A 21,876-nucleotide genomic window follows, 5' to 3' on the forward strand; every position below is an offset into this window, starting at 1 on the left:
CTTCTTCAGAAAGGTCACTGGACTTGAAGCATTAACTCTGCTTTCTCTCCACAGATGCTACCAGATCTGCTGAGTTTCCCCAGCATTTTTTTTGTTTCAGACTTCCAGCATCTGCAGTTCTTTGTTTTATTTTATAATGCAGATTGTTTGTCAGACATATGTTCTGACAGTTAACAAGTCTTGGATATGTATTTGTGACGAAGGTTTATGAAATATTATTTGGAAGCTTAGGTTCTAAAGTAGACAAGCCTCTATAGCTTGTAGTTCGATTTGTATTTCTAGGTTATGTGGGTTAAGATGGGAAGGACTTAATTCCATTCTTGAGCTCTAAAACGGGTGTCTGGAAATTTGCTTACATGTATTTAAATAAGTGATTTGTGAACACAGTATTCCGGAAGAAGCCTCAGCAGTGAGCAGTACAACCTCAACGTGACTTACCAATTCCTATACTCAAAGGACTGTGCAATGAAGGCAAGCGTGCCAAAGGCCTTTTTAACCACCCTGCCTGAAAGAATTATGTGCCTAGAGGATTGGTTACCTTACAGAAGACAGAGTTGGGGTAAAGGGGGCATTTCAGGATGGCAGCCTGTTATTAGTGGTGTGCCATAGGAATTGGTGGTGGGAAATGGTGCGGATGATGGAGTCTGCAGAGGAACAAAAACCAGTTTAGTGAATGGGCAAAAGCTTGGCAGATCAAATACAATGTAGAAAATATGAAGTTAAGCATTTTGGCAGGAAGAATAGAGGAGATGAAAATTATTTATGATGTGGAGGTGCCAATGTTAGACTAGGGTGGACAAAATCAGAAGTCACATGACACCAGGTTATAGTCCAAACAGGTTTATTTGAAATCACAAGCTTTCGGAGTGCTGTTGTTTCATCAGGTGAAATGACTTCACCTGATGAAGGAGCAGTATTCTGAAAGCTTGTGATTTTTAAATAAACCTGTTGAACTATAACCTGGTGTTGTGTGACTTTGAATATTATTTAAATTGAGAAAGATGCAAAAATCTACAGAAGAGGGATTTGTGAATCCTTGCACATGACTCTTAAACAGCTAGCATACATGTAATAGGGAAGGTAAATGGAATGTTTGTGTTTACTTCAAAGGGAATGGAATAGAAAAATATCAGGGTCTTGCTAAACCAATTTGGGCTGTAGCCAGACCACAACCATAATACTGTGAACAGTCTTGGGCTCCTTAGCTGAGGAAAGACAGTCCAGAGAAGATTCAGCAAGCTGATCTTGAGATTGGAAGAATTTTCTTAGGAAGACTGGTTGTGTAGCTTGGGCCTGTATTCCTTCAAGTTCAGAAGATTGTCAGGGGACCTTTATTGAAACATACAGGAATATTAGCAGAGCTGACAGGGTAGTTGTGGAAAGGTTGCTTTCTCTTGTGGGTGTCTCTAGGACCAACAGGTATAAACTCAGAATAAGGGGTCACTCTAAGACAGAGATGAGGAGAATTTCTTTTGAGGGTAGTGAATCACTGGAATTTTTTACTGCAGAGGCCTGCAGAAATGTATCATTAAGTATATTCCAGCTTGACATTATTTCTTGGTAAGGGAATCCAGGGTTTTGGGGATAAGGCACGAAAATAGTATTGAGGATGATCAGATCAGCCATGATCTCATTGAATGGCAGAGCAGACTGAATGGCCTGCCCTTTTGTTCCTATGTCTTATGTCTTATAGTCAAAAGATGATAACATTGAATTAATTCAGATCTTTGTTAGAAAGAAATGAAGTACAGCCATGTCAGCAGAACAAGGAACTTTGAAATGGAAACGAAATGACCCTCTACTGTGTTCTGAGCATTTTTAAAAGTTGTGAGAGTGAAAGAGTTGAGTCTCTACTTTGGAGATTTTATAATGAGGCTTTCACATAGTGCTTTTATGGTGTCAAATAGTTACTTTTCCCCTTTTTATTATGAAATAAACTTGGGTGTTCTTTTGTTAAAAGTACACTGGCAGCCTCTATGTGAGTATGTTCAGTGACTGACCTTTTAGGTAACTAACTGCAAAAGTAAAACTTATCTGTCAAGGCATGTTTCACTGTGGGATCTGACATGTTCATTATTACCGTCAGCTAAGTTCATCATATGAAACTGGAACAAATACAATGAGAGGGTAAGAGATTAGTGTGTCTTGTATTGAATATTTAACATTCAAAGGAACTCTAGTGTAAAGTTTGTGGTTGCCCTTTTGAACTGTAGTTTTAATTCTTTCACAGTAGGAAAAGGAAACATAGTTCTGTTGTTTCTCTTTCTTGTCATTTGGCATTCTGTCAAAGGATAATAAGTAGCAAGTGGCTGAAAGCATAGCTGTTCTTTGCTGAATTTTTCCTTGGGGCACGTGGTAGTTCAGGGTGTTATGATTTAGCTTCTTCCCCCAACACCTTTTACAAGCAGATTGGCTGCTATGAACTGAAACTTCTGCACTTGTATACGTCATGAATGAAATACTATATCATGAGCAATTACTTTTAATTAATACACAATGCTTCAAATTCTATGGGATGCTGCAAATGTTATCTAGTCTTGTTTCAAATTTCCTCTTTCCAAGGACAAATATTCAAAATCATGAAGTGTCTGGGCAGAGTAGATTAAAGAGAAACTGTGGAAGGATTAAGAGCCTGGAGACTGGTCTAGGGTGTTTAACCAAAGAAGCAACAGTAATATGAGGACATTTTTAACACAGTAAGTAGTTGTAACCTGAAATGCACTTCCTGGAGTTAAACTTGAGGCCTTTGAAGGAAAATAAAAGCATTTGCAAAGCTATTTTGTAGAAGGTAAGTTCTTGCAGACAGCTGGTATGAAAATGAGAAGCCAGATGGCTGCCTCCTGTGACAAAATATATGATTCTAAGACTAAGACATAACTAAGTTATGCAATTAGACTAATGTTCAAGTGCAGTGATTGCATTGCAAGAACCAATGGTACAGAGACTCAATTTCCATGTAACACCTTGCTCCCATGTTCATACTTCTGCCTGAGGCATGTTGCAACGTTCCAGTCCAGCACCTCACTTTCCACTGAGGCATTTAACAGCCTTCTGGACTCAATGCAGAATTCAGTAATTTCAGATCATGAATTCTGTCCTCCATTTGATATTCTACAACCACCATCATCTTTAAGCACTCCCACCACCAACACCACCACTCCCACCCGCTCCCCCCCACTCCCTGCCATGTCATGGTTTTCCTGTTATTAGTTACTCCTGGTCAATTTTCTAGAAATGTTACCACTCCTTTTGCCTTTTGTGCAGTGTCCCAGCATCACAGATGCCAGTCTATTGCCAATTTGATTCACTCCATGTGATACCAAGAAATGGCTGATGGCACTGGATTCTGTAAAGGCTGTGGTCCCTGACAATATTCTAGCAATAGTACTGTGCTTCAGAAATGGCTAAGTCCCCAGCCAAGGTGTTCCTCCACCGCTACAACCGCAGCATCAACCTCACAATACAAGAAATTCAATTCTTCAGTTTCTGGTCAATGGCAATTCCAAGGATATTAACAGTTAGGATTTCAGCAATGGCAGTATTATTGAATGTTGAGGGGTGATGGCTAAATTCTGTTGTTTGAGATGATCAGTTCTTACCACCTGTGTGGCAGGAATGTTTCTTGCCACTTTTCAGCCCAAGCCTGAAAACTGGCACAGATTCTTCAGTGTCTGATGAGTTCTAAATGGTCTGGAAAGTTACACAATTATCACTAACATCTGCACTTCTGAGCTTAGAGGGACTATCGTTAATGAAAGCAGCTGAATATGGTAAGTCCAAGGACATTGCTCTGAGCAACTCTTGCAGTGATGTTCAGAAGGTAAGATGATTGTTCTCCAACAACCACAAACACCTTCCTTTTGGGCAACTTGTGACACTAGTTGGGAGTTTCCTTGATTCCTATTAACAATTTTGCCAGCATTATTAATGACACTGTCAAATGCTGCTTTAATATCAAGGTCACTTACCCTCGCCTTATTTCAAATTCAGTTCTTCTGCCCATGTTTGGCCCAAAAGCTGTAATGAGGTTAAGAACCCATAAACTCCTGGCAAAACCCAATCTGAGTAGACTTGGCAAGTTATTACTATCTGTGATTTGATAACATTGTCTATGACAGCTTTCATTACTTTGCAGATGAGCAAGAGGAAAACAAAGGGTAAAAATTGGCCAGATTAGATTTAACCTGCTTTATGTTAAAGCAGCATTTAAGTGTTTCGCATTAAGGAATTGTGGCAAATTTGCTGTTAATGAAAACCAGGGAAACTCTCCAATTTGCCCAAACAGAAGGTATTTGTTCTCCAAACAACAATCAGAACATTATTGCACAAATTCCTCAGGACAATGATGTAGGCTGACCATGTTTAGCTGCCTTCATCAATGACATTCTCTCCATCATAAACTCTGAAGTGGGGATGTTGGTGATTGCGTAATGTTCCAAACCTTTACAACTCTTCAGATACTGAAGAATCTCTGCCAATTTGCAGGCTCGGGCTGAAAAATAGCAAGAAACATTCCTGCCACACAAGTGGTAAGCATTGGCTGTCTCAAATGAGAGAATCTTGTCATCCCTTGATATTCAATCGTGTTGCCATTGCCGAATTCCCAACTATTAACATCCTAGAAATTGCTATTGACCAGAAATTGAAGTGGATCATCCATGGTTTCTGCTGAGAACAGGCTGGAGTTGGGACTTCTGAGGCACGTGTATCACCTCGTAATTTCTCAAAGCCTGCCCACCACTTACAGAGCATAAGTCAGGAGAATGATGGCATACTTTCCCTGTTAGCTGGATGAATACAGCTCCAACAACACTTAAGCTCAGTGCAGAGTAAGAGTCCACTTGATCAATAACTCATTCACATACTTAAATATTCGTTCCTTACGCCAATGATTTGCAGTGGCAGCAGGGTGTACTATATATAAAATGTGCCTCAGCAACTTTGATAGCACCTTCTGAACCTGTGAACTCTACACCTGGAATCAAATGCGGTGGATACATGGGAACACCACATCTGCGAGCCCTTTTTAAGCCAAATATCATCCTGATTTCAACTATATTGCCATTTCTTCATTGATACTTAGTTTAATACCTGGAACTCTCCTGCTCACAGCACCATGAATGTACCTGCACCAGATGGACTGCACTGGTTTAAGATGACAACTCACTGCCACATTCTCAGTGATTAGGGGTGTGCAACAAATGTTGGCCTTGTCAGCAATGCCCACAGCCCAAGGGGGAAAAGAATTAAAAATGCTTACAATCTTCTCAGTGGTCTCAAAATACCTCATGCTAATTTCCTACTGAGGCATGGGCAATTCCTTTCTGACCCCTGAAGACACCAAGAGACCACGCAGGTGGAGAAACACAATCCTTCACGAATCATCTACTATCGATATACAAGTTTTTGTCCTTCATATTTATCCCATTCCCTTTTGAGTGTCAACTTCATGTTCCAGGAGCTTGTGAACTAGGTTGACCACACTTTGAGAAATACTTCAGGTTCTTATCCACTTTTATACTTGGATACCTTATTCTTATCGCCTCAGTCTTCCTGAATTTATTTTATATTGTACAGCCTGTTCACTTTGGCTAAACATGATGCTTTCAAAATTGTAATGTATGCCCTTTGGGCTAACTTGGAATTGTTTCTGGGGACCAAGGTCACTGATCATCTGGGGGGCCCAGACAGTTGATTTCAAGCCATAATTGTGCATCCATTCAGAGTTACATGCTGAATAGTGATGCAGGTCCTTGTCGTGGTCTTGCATAGGCTCATCCATACCTTTTTTATTACATCTAGACTTGATTATGTTATTGTTCTTCTTGCCACCCTTCTGCTTACTATGCTCCTTAAACTTGAGGTTATACGACACTAATTATGTTCTAACCTGTGCCAAATCTCTCTGTCCTATCATCCTGTGTTTGCTGCCGACACCATTAAGCAAGACATGATTTTTAAGAACATTTTTGTCTTTTGTTTCAGTTTCAGTTGTGGTCACACCTGACCTTAATATTCAGTCCCACTACTCTCTGAATATTTATCTGCACATTTCTTGAGTAACTATTATTTTGATTGTGGTCACCAGTGGTGTAACATCTTCAGGTGCCTGAGTTCCAAGTTCTGGAATTAATTCTTTAATTCTCGCCACTCTAACATGCTTTGCTCTTTTAAAACAGTTCTTAACAAATTAAAATATAGGTTTTATCTGCTATAATACCACCTCATGTGGCTCAGTATTATGTTATTTATGATGCTCCTGTGAAGTGCCTTGGGTTGTTTTTATTACTTTTTTGGCGCTGTACAAATATGAACTGATATTGTTATAACGCTTTGATTAGTTATAATTAGAACAGCAACTCGACTATATCCTCACTATAGGTTTTGAAAGATAGATTCATGCTATGTATCTAAAACCAAATACAAGATACCTCCAAAAGTTGATTTGTCATAAAGAATTGTTTTAATTATTTTGCTGCATTGATGATGCCTATTTCTGCCTAAAATATGTTTGAAGCATGTAGCTTCTTCATGATAGCACCACTATGGTACAGTTATGATCAACTATTAAGAAGTCCTCAAACCACAAATGGATAAATAATCTGAATCCTACACTACAAATTTATTGTAATGGAGTGAGTTGAGAAGTTGCTTTTGTTTATGTTGAAGCCATATTACTGAAGCATGCTTGGCTACAGTCATTTTTTTTTTCATGTTTGAGGTTAGATTGTTAATAAAGACAAATTAATTTTATTAATTCTTAATATTTCTAGACAGTATTAATAATAGTGGTTCACATCTGGATTCCACATCTCGCTTTGAAGTCCAGCTTCCAAAAGGGAGAAATCTAGTCAAACAATCACCAGCAGATCTTCAGGGTAACAAGGTGATGAAATTCATTAATTTTATTTTATCGATTTGATTTTTACATCACTAATTTGATTTTCTCTAATCTTAACTAGTCTAATCGGAAGTTTGTATTGTGATTGTTGTGATTTATTTTTCCAATTATAGTAAATTGGAGGTTGTGTGTAGAATTGCTATTTTATTAGGATGGAGATGAATTTATGTTTCTGTTAGGGGATTAACATAGTTCTGGTGTTTAACATTCAGGGTTTTCAGACAGCTATGCACAATTTGCTGCTCTGTAATAGCTTTCAATGTGCCTTATTTCATTCTTCTGTTACGTATCATGCCACACTTATTAATACCTGTATAATTTATTTGGTGCACTGTATCTACTCAGAAATGTATTGATACTATTAGACGAATTTCAGTTATGATCCTTGAAAGCAACAGGGTAGTGAGATCGTCATTGAGCAGATTTGGTTAGACTTGAGACAAGTCCCCTGAGGTGAAAGACTTCATAACTATAGCTACTGGCCGTTTTAAACGCAAATTTAATGTGAACCACCTTCACTTTAGTGTACAAAAGAAAAGATACCGTGCTTTCCTCCAGGTTAGGTCAGGTGTGGCACAATGATTGAAAATTAAGGTTCGGGGACACTTGTGACATGTATTAAATGAAGGAAATTAATTAAGTTACATTTTAAGATTTTTTTTTTTCCCCCTCCTCTTAGAGATTGACTACTGCCAGAACACCATTACAGGTACCTGAAAATAACCAATGTCATGAAGATTCTTGCACAGACAAGAGGAAAGAATACAATGGTTTGTACCACTTATTTCGATTTGTTCTTTTGTAGTAATGTTGCTTCAGTACTATATTCATTTGCTGGATTGATTTAGTTAAAATCAGTTTGGTTTTAGTGCAGTACTTTACTACCTTTTAAAGACTGAGTGAGAATTTGAGAATTTAGACACATAAATCTAGCAGGTAACAAAAGTGACCAGACAGGGCTTTGTTTGTTATTTTTGGATAGGTTATCAAAAACATGCCTCGATCTGAAGAGAAGGATGTGAAGTTGAGACTGGTGCATGATGGCCGAAATAAAATAGGACAAAGAGGGCATCCAAAAGCGCATAATCCATCAAGCTAGATGATGTGATTGGACATTAATGTGAAAAAAAGGAAATTTAGATCAGATCATCTCTTACACTTTTTGTTTAGTGTTATGTACTATCAGATTTTTGTCATTTATGTTGCAATCTTGGGTGCTCAATTTTCTTTTCTAGTCTCACTGGTCAAAATTAAATACTAAATTCGACCAGATTAGCAATATGGTCAATTATTATTGATCTCAGACCATGTCAGGTTCGATATTAAAAAGTCATCTAAATTTCGTTAATCAATAAGAAATAACTAGTTGGTTACAAAGAAAAGACACTCAAAGATACAAAGATGAACACAGTTTGGATTATGTAAGTATGTACTCCCTCATGCCCCACCCCCACCTTCTCGCTGTCACCCATTGACGCCAGGTACTGGTTAAATTCAAGAAAAAAAGTTCTGAAAAATGGCACATTTTGCTGAAGTTTGTCATCATGCACTCATTTTGCGAGAATACACATTCAAGGAAAAAAGCAATATTTATACTGCATGACAGGCGAGTGCTGGTGGATTGGTACAGGTGCTCACCAGCTCTGACAAATTGTCTGAAAAAATGTAAGGGCATGGATTGGCTTAAATGGTGTTCTGCGGTTATTCGGTACCACAAGCTGCTAGCACTTGTTGATTTCCTGGTTCTAGCTGGCAGAATTCCCTTTGCTGGAAATGAAAGGCATTTTCCATGAGTGGTATGGTGAATTCTAGTGGATTTTCAACTCAAATCCTTTGCTAAGCGAAGTGCAAAAAAGAGGGAGCAATATGCTTTGCTGTTCAGGCATGTCAAATTCTGAGTGAGTCCAAAATGTAATTGTATAATGAAATCAAAGTACAGCAGATGCTGGAATCTGAAATAAAACCAGGACATGCTGGTGTGTCTCAGAAGTCTCTCACATCTGTGGAAGAAGAATGAGTTTTGAGTTCAATGTGATTCTTCTTCAGAATTGAAAGGATGGTGCGCTGTATGTTGCAGCAATTGGGGAAAGAGCAGCAAGTACAAGTAGAAGTTAAGGAATCTGTTGTAGACAGAATTAAACATTTCTTCTGTCATAACAATTCATCTGCAATGTTTAAGAGACAGGGACACCACACAATGCCTTTGCATTCTTTGTGGACTAACAATTGGAAATATCTTTTGCAGCAATTATGATTGAAAACATGTTAGTTGGTAGTTAGTTGCCATAATTCAGAATATTCTTAATTTTTTTTTGGACACCACAATTAAGTCTGTGCACTGATCTTAATGGCAACTGAAAAAAAACTCCAAATTGACATTGGCGCCTGAGTGAGGCCAATCTTCCTTAGGAGGAGAGACTGAAGTAACAAATGGAAGATCCAAGGAGATTGTTTTCTCAGCCAGAATGGGATCTTGCATGCACTGCCAAAAATGTTTAGTCATAGAAATCTTATGACACCACACCTAGTAGCTCGGCTAGAATCCATATGCCAAAGCTAGCCATGCTTGTGCTCTGACCTTTGAATCAGATGATGTTTGCCATCCTAAGATAAGAAAAGATTATCATTCTGGAGACAACAATGAGCAAATGTCATTTTCTGTCAGAACAACTAAAAGTCACAAGTCAAGAAGGTAACATTGTAACACCTTGAGGCTGACGCTCAAAGCTAAATCCAGAAAGTAAAAGTAGTGGAGCGAGAAAACTTGAGAAATCCATGAGAATGTTCACCTTGCCACATGCACAGCATTTTTTGAAGCCATCAGGGCCATCGATGACCAAAAGTCAAAATGAACAAAATCATCTTCATTCATAGGATGATGTCTCGCTTCTTAAGAATGCTGATGTCATCTTTCAGTGTAGTTATGTGAATTAATGTATATTGAGAAAAGAGTGTCTTGTGGCAGTGGTGGTGTTTCCTACCTCTGAACCAGGACATCCAGATTCAAGTCCAAACTGCTCCAGAGATTTGTCATAATATCTCAGAACATGTTGATTAGTAATGTGTTGAGAAAGGGGTAAGGCTCTTCTGGCATAGTGTTGTCATCCTTGCATCTGAACTAGAGGGTCTGGGTTCAAGTCCTGACTGCCTCACATGTGTAATGACCTGCCTGAGCAGGTTGATTTCAAAATTCATATCTTTGAAAAAAGAATGTTGTGTAGCTTTATTCAGGAAAAGGAGACTGAAATAACTGCACAAAGGCCAGTATCCCGTCACCAAGTCACCCATTATTTACATGCGCACATTACGTAGGCTCTGACCAGCTGGTGACTAGAATCCTGTGTCTTGCACCCAAAGTGTCGAGAGTTTTCTCTTCATGTGGTAACAAGGGATCCGTCTCGTTCTGAGGTTTCTTTGCTAGACAGAAGGGACAACCCATGGTTTCTGACAGGCCTTCTGGCTGTTCTGAAGAGTCGGGTATGTTTTGCTTCTGCCCTGTTTGAGGAGTAGCGGCTTTCAGGTGATCCACATGTTTGTTCAGGACCGCCTCACTTTCCTGAACTTTGTAGGTCATAAGACCTGACCTCGTGTTGACCTTACCTCATACCCATGGAGGGCATTTCCACGGTTGTGACACCAAAGTTCGTCCCTGAAGTAAACTGTCTCTCTCTTTCCTAGAGGAGGCACGTGGCTGGCATTGGCTTTCCTGCTGCCGTTTCACCCTGCTTCCCCGGAGAGGGAATATCAGGTTTAACCTGGTGCAGAGTCTTCTCCCCTTCAGCAACTCTGCTGGAGCTAGCCCTGCAAGTTGAGTGTGGTGGTCCAAGAATTAAACAGGAACCAAGACAGTTTGGTATCAAGTGAATCTGTAAGCCTGCCTTCAATGTTTGGACTGCTGTTTCTGCCAGACCATGGGACAAGGGATGGAATTGGCTGAATGCCATTTGAGTATTTCCAAAAGTCTAATTTCCTGCTGGTAAATGATGTCCCATTTTCCGTGACCAATACTTTTGGGATTCCATGTAGCACAAATGATGCTCACAGCTTTTCAATCGTCATCCCTCAGTGTTTGCTGAATGAACTCTATGCACATCCAACTACTTTGAATGGGCATCACAATGATCAGGAACATTGTGCCCACTGAAAGGACTGGCATAATTGATGTGTAACTGAGTCCAGGGTTTACCCGGCTCCCATGAATGTGGGGGGTGCTGCTGGTGGTAATGTTTGTCCTTGTTGGCATTCTGGGCACTACCCCATCAACACACCCAATTCTGGCCACCAGACATAACGTTTTGCCAACATCTTTTTGGAAATCCCTGAATGACCCGAGTGGAATTCAGCCAGTATCTAGCAGTGACCTTTACTTGGGACAATTGCTCTTGCTCCCCATTGTTGCGCCTCCCATGAGAACAGGGTGACCATTTAACCAAACATTTTATTTTGGTTTTGATTTGAATGTTGCTAAACAATTTCACTGTTCCAAACCACACACAGATGGACTTTCCATGGTGTGCAGTCTCCTGGATAGCAGCGTATGAATTTTCCTAGTCGCATCAGGCCTCATAGGACCTCATTGCTGTTTAGAGTCTGTATACTGGCAACAAGTGCAATGGCTTGCTGGCCTGGATCCTGAAGAACATTTTAGCCATTTGGCTGAGGCTTGGCTTTGTTTTGGGGTTTTGCTGTGGGCTGACCTAGGGTTCTTCTGCTCAGGATATGCCTTGTGTGAGGCTCTGCAATTGCCTCCTCTCAAGTGATGTTTCTCAAGCTCAGTCAGACAGGTGAGGGCGTCCACTTCCATTGGGATGTCTTGTAGCTTCCACTTGCTGCATTTTCTAGTAACAAAGCCAGTTTTCGTGCCTGTTTGAAGTCCAGTTGGGCTTCAGCTGGTACGCACTTTTTTGCATGGTTACTCATTATTCCCACATACTCTCAGCATCTCATTCAGGGTTAACCCAAAATCACATGCCCCTGCCAGTCGTCTTAACCTCGTCAAAACTCCCCAAACAGATTCCCTGGTTCTCAAGCAGCCAAATAAAACCTATAGCATCTCAGAATTAGAGCAGGTTTGGGGTTGTAATATTCCTTAACTAAATCTGTCAACTCTCGAAAGGCTTTAGCAGCTAGTGCCTCAGGGAAATTTAGACTCCTAATAACCAAAAATGCTGTGGACCTGCAAGCAGTTAAAAGGATTACTTGAGATAACAAGGTGTAGAGCTGGATGAACACAGCAGGCCAAGCAGCATCAGAGGAGCAGGAAAGCTGACATTTCGGGCCTAGACCCTTCTTCAGATTCTCCAGCATCTGCAGTTCCTGCTGTCTCAAAGGATTAATTGTTGCTTTTCATCTGTCCCAATGTCATTTGCCTGGGAAAAAATAATGTATTCTTTCCACAAACTGGGCCCAGTCTTCAACAGGATTGAACAAGTCGAATTTCCCAAATAACGGTATGATACCAGAAGTGCTTACCCCCAATTCAAAGATGACTGTTTCAAGAGAATTTTCTTCAACCATGTACTGCTTAGTCTTGTTGCTACTGAACTAACTGCACAAAGGCTGGTATCCCATCACCAAGACACCCTTTATTTACATGTGCAGAGGTATAAGCTCTGACCAGCCAGCTCAGAGTCAGTCCCAAGAAACAGGAGTCTGTCTGTATCTCCTGTTTATATCTGTTGGCCAGGGCTCCCTGATTGGCCCAGGCTAACAACCCCGATCAAGGATCTCATAGTCAACGAGATCCACCTGGCCCTAGTTCCAATCACTACAGAGATGAAATAATGAGGTACTGTATACTGCAGGAATGCCTCATAAGACCTGCTTTAAGTGATGTGGTGTATCACAATACATATAATTTTAAGTGCGATTAAAAGATTCCTCTTTGGGGTAGAGTTAACATAAGTTAACGTCAGCTGTCCCTCAATTCGAAGTTACTTTCTGCTCAGGATCCCAGGTTCCTGCCATGGGTGGTCTTGTGATTGAAGAGACTGATTCTGAACCCACTGATCTTTGGTCATACGAGGCAGGACATTCCATAAGGTAGTGGCATCTGGTTCTACAAAAGAGTCATACTGGACTTGAAAAGTTAACTGTTTCGTGCCCACAGATGCTATCAGACCAATTGAGTTTTTCCAGCCCTTTTTGTTATTATTTCATATTTCCACCATTCACAGTACTCTTGTTTTATAAGAGGGAGTTGCAAATCTGGTACACTGAGTAGTGAACAACATTTAGTGTGCAGAATGAACATTTTTCATCTAGCTCTTGCTTCCTAAGAAACTTTTTTGGTCTTTTTATTGACTACCAATTTGTTGTTTGCTTTTAAATCACAATTGAAGTCATTGCTTCACATGTTGCTGATGACAACGTGCTGATTCTACAGTTTTTCATAACTGTTAGTAATGACAGTTGGCTGTAGCTGTTTATTGTGTGCATTTTGCTCAACCAGTTTGTCTTTGTGCCTTATAGATCAAAAAGGCTCAATTTCTTTTGGTGAAAATTGAATAGAATTTACTTTTCGTCACATCTGTGCTTTTTTGTTTTACAATTGCTGTTTATGCAAGTTTTATACATATGGATAAATTTTTTATAATTGTTTTTCCTTTTTCTTTTGAAGGCTACTGCAGTTCAAGTAAACAAACGCGGCTTTGGTTGGTACAAGCAGCTGTTGCTAACAACAAAGCCAATGAGCTTGGTGGTGGTGACAATGTTGTTGTTGATGATGATGATGATGAAAGAGGCTCTGTTGATGAAGGAGAAGAGCACTATTTCGTTACCTTGAAGACTCTAGAGCTAGAGACAGATGTGTCCCCTGTGGAAAAAAATGGGATTACTTACAATGCTGAAACATCTGTTATCAACTCAACTCCAAATGATTCAGCTTTACCTCTTGAATCTAAACCAAATATGAGGTATAAAAACTGGTACCTTAGTACAAGTAGAGTAGGAGTAACAGTTTTTAGACTTGGGCAGATTTGTTAACAGTAGCATTATACTTAACTATTCAATATCCACTCCTTCTGAGAAAATACAGATGTATTTTTATGTTACAGAGTAGGAAGTCCAGCAACTTGCAAGCTGCATACTACTTAATATAAACTTTGTGGAACAGTTTACTACGTGCCTTCTATAGCACTGATGCTGGCAACTCGGCAAATGTTACTTCAAAAACTCCTTTTTGTCTGTTTCTTCAAGTTTATCCATTATTATTGAGTCTGATTTGCTAAATTTTGTTTGCAGACTGTGTTTTGACACCAGTATTACACCTGTAGTCCCAAGGAGCCCTCTTGCAACACTCGCCAAAAAGAATATAGCCCAATCCACTTCAGGTGTTGAAAGGCATAAGATTCTGTCCAACCATTTTGGAAGGAAGTAAGTATCTCTATAAATGTTCAGACTCCCACGAGCATTTTTTTTCTTACTCTTTCTGAAAGCATTGGTTGCCTGCAAACTTATGATTCCACATGTACCATGCAGCCTTCAATTTTAAGGACACTACAGCTGTTCCCAATCCTGTTATCTCCTGGCTTTATAAAAGATCACTGGCTTGTGGACTGGATAGGAACTGAGGCTTATTTATTTTCCCCTCTGTCTAATCTAGAGGTGTCGAGATCAGAGATAGCATCATGAATGCTCCCCTGTCTGAGTAATGACACAGATTGGTAATAACCCTTCCTGATGTGTTTGAGTGGATCAGTTTGTTGGGACAATGTACTGCTAAACAAAAAGTGCTGTGAATTTGTTCATAAATCATGTGCAAAATAGTTGTGCGCTGCATTATGTAATAATTATTGTATTAACTTATCCTTATCAAATAGACAGATTTTGTGTAGCTGTATCTTGATGATCTCTCCCATTGTATTATTGTCTTCCACATGTAAAGCTCATATTTCATTCCCAACAACAGGTGACAGCCATTTATTGGGTCATTTCTCAAGACAATAATCCCAACAATCTGAGTCAACTTGCCTGCTTTTAAAATTGAAACAGTCTGACAGTTAATTATCAGTCAGCATTATTGGTGCATTTTCCATAGCAATGCCTGCATAAATCAGATTCCACTTGCCAGCTGAATTAATATTCTTGTGACTCGTCCTGATGAGTGCAAGACAAAGTGTCTTTTTTTAAGCAATACTCACATTCTGTTCTACCTAAACAACTATTTTAAATAAAACTATGAACTCGTGTTGCATGATATTTCTGTCCATGATTTGTAACAAAAGAAAGATGAATTTAGATGGGAGAAAATCTGGAATTTTGATAGGCTGAGCATTTGTCTGAATATAAAAGGAACTAGGATGCAGTTCCTAATTTTAATACTATTGCTACATTCTTTCCACAGACCTGTTGTTTCTGTATTGCCACCATCAACACAAGTTGTTCCTAGTACGTCAACCCCTGAGCCTAATGACTTTGAAATTGAACTGATGGAAAAGGAGAGCTTCAGTTTTGAGTCACAGATTATTATACCAAGGAAAACCCAAGTATTAAGCCAGAAACCAGAAATGCAGGAAAAGAAATCTAACTCCAACAAACAGGAAGTGATCAAGAAAAGTAAACATAAAACAGTAGGGAAAAAATCTTACACAGATGAAAAGCAGGCTCAATTACTAACTGAACCCGTGCACTTGAAACAGTTGGAGGACAAAGAAACTTGCAAACTGAATGAACCAGTCAGAAAGTCTACTGTACTTCCATTAACGAAGAATTATGAGGAGCAGCTGCAGGAAGAATTACAGAATGAATCTTTATCTACTTCTATAGTACTTCTAAGTCCCAAACAACGAACAGAATTTGGATCTAAAAAGCAAAAATCAGGAAAAAAGTATGCTACAATTGAAGGCAATAGAGATGCTCCTGCAGCATTCCAGGAAGAGCCACTCTTACATGTTACAGAAAAAGCAAATGTTCAGCAAGGTGCAATAAATTCCAAGAACTCTGCAAAATCTAATAGTTTGACCAGTTTGCCCAAAGCTGGAGCAAGCAATAACAAAACACCTAAACAAATTTTATGCACAGAATCTGAAACTCCAAACAAAAAGAAAGCAGTAAATCAACCACTGTCATCAGGTAATTGTTTTATTATTATATTAAGGCAGCATTTAATTATTGATTATTTTCTGTGACAATGTAATAGAGCATGTGATCTAATCTGATCAAAATGTCATCTGTGAATCATTGATTGTTTAAAATACAAGTTGCTCATAACATTTAAGTAGTATTTAAATGTGTACTTACAACTTCAAGGTATTTAAGGCCAAGTGCTGGAAAATAGGATTAGAATAATTAGGTGGTTGTTTTTGACCAGTGTCAATTCCAAGTAATCAACATGCAACAATTTTGCTGCATATTCTTTTTAAAAAAAAAAATTGAAGACTTTGTAATGCTGTTCATTTTATGCTAAATTTGGAAAAGATTTCCAGTTTATTTTCAGGTTTTTCTACTACACGTCTTGTACGTCATAATGGAAGGTGTCATCAACAGTGCTATGTAACAGCACTTGCTTAGCAGTAACTTGCTCAATGATGCTCAGTTTGGGTTCTGCTAGGTCCACTCAGCTCATTACAGCCTTTGTTCAAACATGAACAAAAGAGCTGAATTCCAGATGTGAGGTGAGAGTGAATGCCTTTGGTATCAATATCATTTGACTGTGTTTGGCATTAAGAAACCCAAGCAATACTGGAATTAATGGGAAGTGGGGAAAATTGTCTGCTGGTTGGAGTCATACCTGGTATACACTAAGCTCATTGTGGCTGTAGGGGATCAGTCATCTCAGTTCTAGGACATCACTGCAGGAGTTCCTCATGGTAGTGTCCTCGGCTCAACCATTTTCAGCTGCTTAATCAGTGACCTTGCCTCCATCATAAGGTCAGAAGTGGGCATGTTTGCTGATGATTGCACAATATTTAGCATCATTCGTGACTCACCAAATACTGAAGCAAGCCATGTTCAAATGTAGCAAGACTTGTACAATATCCAGGTTTGGGCTAACAAGTGGCAAATAACATTTGTGCTACACAAATACCAGGTAATGACCATCTCCAATAAGGCACAATATAACCATCACCCCTTGAGATTCAATGATGTAATCAACACCAAGTCTCCCAGAATCAACTTTATAGGAGTTACCATTAACCACAAACTCCACTGTACTAGCCATTTAACACTGTAGCCTCAGACTTCTTCATGTAGCTAGGAATCCTGCAGCAGCCAGCTACCACCTAACTCTGAAAGCCTGTCCACCGTCTTCAGCGTGCGAGTAAGGAGTGTGATGGAATCCTGCCCACTTGATTGGATGGGTGTAGCTCCAACAACGCTCTAAGCTTGATACCATCCAGGACAAAGTAGCCCACTTGATTGGGATCCACAAACATGCACTTTTCCACCAACTATGCTCAGTAGTAGGTGTGTACCATTTGCAAGGTACACTGCAGAAATTCAGCAAGGCTCCTTAAACAGCACTTTTCAAACCAATGATCTCTTCCATCGTGAAGGACAAGGGCAGAAGATACGAGGAAGTACCACCACCTGGAAGTTACCCCTCCAAGCCACTCACCACCCTGATATGGAAATGTATCACTGTTCCTTCCGTGTTACTGAGTTGGGGGTCCCGATCTGGGCCCACCGTGCAGCCAAAGCTGAAGGTGCAGCCGCAACCACCGCCTCGCTGACATCGCTACCATGAGTCCCACTCCAGCCTCCTCCACAATGACACTTCCTCCACTGCTGACAATAAAAGGAAAAAAAAGACTAAGAGGAAAAAGAAAGAAGGATGCAGTGGATGGGCTCTGGAGCCCAAATGCTATTTACTTTGTCGGTGTCAACATCTTGGGAACTTTTTTCTGTATCTTTTTATTCCACTAAAGGTGACTATTCTATTACGGGTCTGAAAGTGTTAAAGCTGAAGAGTGCCATAAGCAGCATCCACCAGAGTGATGAACTTGTGGGTATCTCGGGATCCTAAAAGAATGAGATCTAACATCTGGTCCTCGTGAAAGTCTTTAACAACGTCTATTATGTCCATGTAACCTGTAGCTAGTTGCTAATATGCAACAAACTGTATCTTGCTAACTACTCTTCTAGTTAGAACCGGAAATTGTTTTCCTCTACTATACAAGGCTCGGCAGATGGTGGTATTAGAATTCAGAAAAAAAAGTCTGGAATTAAGAATCTGCTGATCACCATGAAATCATTGTTGATTGTTGGAAAAACCCATCTGGTTCACTAATGTCCTTCAGGGGAGGAAATCTGCCACCCTTACCTGGTCTGGCCTACATGTGACTCCAGACCTACAGCAATGTGGTTGACTGTCAACTGCCCTCTGAAATGGCCTAGCAAGCCACTCAGTTGTACCAATCGCTATAAAGACTCAAAGAAGTGAAACTGGACGGATCATCTGGCATCGACCTAGGCACCGGAAAAGACAATGGCAGAAACAGCCCTGTTGACCCTGCAAAGTCCTCCTCACTAACATCTGGGGGTTAGTGCCAAAATTGGGAGAGCTGTCTCACAGACTAGTCAAGCAACAGCCTGACATAGTCATACTCAGAATCACACGTTACAGACAAGATCCCAGACACCGCCATCACCATCCCTGGATATGTCCTGTCTCACCGGCAGGACAGACCCAGCAGAGGAGGCGGCACAGTGGTATACAGTTGAGAGGGTGTTGCTCTGGGAGTTCTCAACATTGACTCCGGACCCCATGAAGTCTCATGGCTTCAAGTTAAACATGGGCAAGGAAACCTTCTGCTGATTACCACACACCGTCCTCCCTCAGCTGATGAATCAGTTCTCCTCAATGTTGGACAACACCTAGAGGAAGCACTGAGGATGGCTAGGGCGCAAAATGTACTCTGGGTGGGGGATTTCACTGCTCACCACCAAGAGTGGCTCGGCAGTAATACTACTGATCAAGCTGGTCGGGTCCTAAAGGACATAGCTGCTAGACTGGGTCTGCGGCAGTTGGTGAGGAAACCAACAGGAGGGAAAAATATACTTAACCTCATCCTCGCTAATCTGCCAGTTGCAGTTGCATCTGTCCAAGACAGCATCGGTAAGAGTGACCATCACACAGTCCTTGTGGAGACAAAGTCCTGCCTTCACGTTGAGAACAAACTCCATCGTGTTGTGTGGTACTATCACCATGCTAAATGGGACAGACTTCACACAGATCTAGCAACTGTAGACTGGGCATCCCTGAGACGCTGTGGGCCATCAACAGTAACAGAATTGTACTCCAACACAATCTGTAATCTCGTGGCCCAGCATATCCCCCACCCAACCATTACCATCAAGCTAGGGGATCAATCCTGGTTCAATGGACAGTGCAGGAGGGCATGCTAGGAGGAGCAGCACCAGGCATACCTGAAGATAAGGTATCAACCTGGTGAACCCACCAAACAAGACTACTTGCACGCCAAACAGCGAAAGCAGTAAGTGACAGATAGAGCTAAACTCTGCAGTCCTGCCACATCCAGTCGTGAATGTTAGTGGACAATTAAACAACTCTCTGGAGGAGGGGGCTCCACAAACATCCCCATCGTCCATGATAGAAGAGCCCAGCACATCCATGCAAAAGATAAGGCTGAAGCATCTGCAGCAATCTTCAGATAGAAGTGCTGAGTGGATGATCCATCTTGACCTCCTCCAGTAGTCCTCCAGCATTACAGATACTAGGCTTCAGCCAATTCGATTCACTCCATGTGATATCAAGAAACGGTTGGAGACACTGGTTACTGCAAAGGCTACTGGCATTCTGGCAATAGTACTGAAGACTTGTGCTCCAGAACTTGCTGCTCCCTTAGCCAAGCTGTTCCGGTACAGTCACAACAGTGGTATCTGCCCGACAATGTGGAAAATTGCCCAAGTGTGTCCTGTACATAAAAAGCAGGGCAAATCCAACCTGGCCAATTACTGCCCCATCAGTCTCCTCTCGATCATCAGTAAAGTGATGGAAGGTGTCATCAACAGTGCTATCAAGCAGCACCTGCTCAGTGACGCCCAGTTTGGGTTCCTCCAGGGCCACTCAGCTCCTGACCTCATTATAGCCTTGGTTCAAACATGGACAAAAGAGCTGAATTCCAGAAGTGAGGTGAGAGCGACAGCTCTTGATATCAAGGCTGCATTTGACCGAGTGTGGCATCAAGGAGCCATAGCAAAACTGGAATCAATGGGTATCAAGGGGCAAACTCTCCGGTGGTTGGAATCATACCTGACACGTAGGAAAATGGTTGTGGTTGTGGGAGGTCAATCATCTCAGCTCCACAACATCTCTGCAGGAGTTCCTCAGGATAGTGTCCTAGGCCCAACCATCTTCAGCTGCTTCATCAATGACCTTCCCTCCATAAGGTCAGAGGTGAGGATGTTCGCTGATGATTGCACAATATTCAGCACCATTCGTGTCTCCTCAGATACTGAAGCAGTCCATGTTCACATGCAACAAGATCTGGACAATATCCAGGCTTGGGCTGACAAGGAGCAAGTGACATTCACGCTACACAAATGCCAAGCTATGACCATCACCAATAAGAGACAATCCAACCACTGCCCATTGACATTCAATGGTGTTACCATCACTGAATCCCCCACTATCAGCATCCTGGGGGTTACCATTGACCAGAAACTCAACTGGACTCACCACATTAACAGAGTGGCTACAGGAGCTGGCCAGAAGCTGGGAATACTGTGGCGAGTAACTCATCTCCTGACTCCTCAAAGCCTGTCTGCCATCTACAAGGCACAAGTCAGGAGTGTGATGGAATGCTCCCCACTTGCCTGGATGAGTGCAGCCCTGACAACCCTCAAGAAGCTTGACACCATCCAGAACAAAGCAGCCTGCTTGATTGGCACTACATCCACAAGCATTCATTCCCTCCACCACCGACACTCAGTAGCAGCACTGTTTACTATCTACAAGATGCACTGCAGAAATTCACCAAAGATCCTCCAGACAGCACCTTCCAAACCCATGACCACTTCCATCTAGAAGGACAAGTTCAGCAGATATATGGGAGCACCACCACCTTCAAGTTCCCCTCCAAGTCACTCACCATCCTGACTTGGAAATATATCACCGTTCCTTCACTGTTGCTGGGTCAAAATCCTGGAATTCCCTCCCTAATAGCATCGTGGGTCAACCCACAGCAAGAAGAAGGCAGCTCACCACCGCCTTCTCAAGGGCAACTCGGGATGGGCAAGAAATGCTGGCCAGCCAGTGACACCCACATCCCACAAAATGAATAGAAAAAAAAAAAGACCCAGCAGAGCCTATAATTTCCTACACTTGGAGGATGGTGGCAGCAGCCTTCATCATGAAAGCAACTTATGCATTATATGATTGGTACGCCCATGTAATATGCTACTGTATGAAGGCTCATGGTATTTTTATAATTTGGCAATTAGGTTCTAAGGTAGAGGGGAAAAAAATCGCTTTTAGTTTTCAGTTCTGTGAAGGTCTGATCTTGTTTTAGAAATGGCCAGAAAATAATTTTGAACAGTGGACTAAGTACAGCATTTTCAAGAAATCATGTGATTTTAATAAATTATAAGGAATCCCCGGGGACAAAATTACAAGGGTATTTACTAGTTTTACAACCTAGAGAGCAAGAAAGGAGCCCTGACGTGAGATCACTCGGAGAGAAAATATGTTAGTTTTGCATTCTTCATAAGAGTCAGGGGAGAATTAATGAGTTTCTTAGAGAAAAACTCCAGAAGCAAAAAAACTGGTGGTATCTGATAGGAACCCATGCCCAGTAGCAGTAGTGAGCTGAATTAGCAGAATTTTTAATGTTTTGTGGAGATACGTTAATTGAAGAGAAGAATCTAGAGCGAATTCTCAGAACTATAATGAAAAGCAAACTGATTGCAGCCATGCCTGTTGCTGTCATAAAATCTTTCTTTGATATTTGTAATGATATCATTTCAACTATTTGGTCTTCTGTTAAAAGTACATTTTCAGCCTCTTGTGAATA

General features: G+C 40.9%; 1 protein-coding gene across 2 annotated transcripts in view; it reads left to right on the forward strand.

Moving 5' to 3' along the window:
• Positions 1-21,876, forward strand: part of LOC109914311 (centromere protein C) — an 80,040-nt gene that overhangs the window by 5,539 nt on the left and 52,625 nt on the right. For both annotated transcript variants that reach the window (XM_048592404.1, XM_048592410.1), the window contains exons 2-6: positions 6,774-6,886; positions 7,581-7,671; positions 13,521-13,815; positions 14,144-14,275; positions 15,246-15,973. In XM_048592404.1, the coding sequence (XP_048448361.1) occupies positions 6,774-6,886; positions 7,581-7,671; positions 13,521-13,815; positions 14,144-14,275; positions 15,246-15,973 (1,359 nt within the window). The remainder of the gene's footprint in view (positions 1-6,773; positions 6,887-7,580; positions 7,672-13,520; positions 13,816-14,143; positions 14,276-15,245; positions 15,974-21,876) is intronic.

The sequence above is a fragment of the Rhincodon typus genome, chromosome 3, assembly GCF_021869965.1.
Source record: "Rhincodon typus isolate 14 chromosome 3, sRhiTyp1.1, whole genome shotgun sequence".
Lineage (NCBI taxonomy): Eukaryota > Metazoa > Chordata > Chondrichthyes > Orectolobiformes > Rhincodontidae > Rhincodon > Rhincodon typus.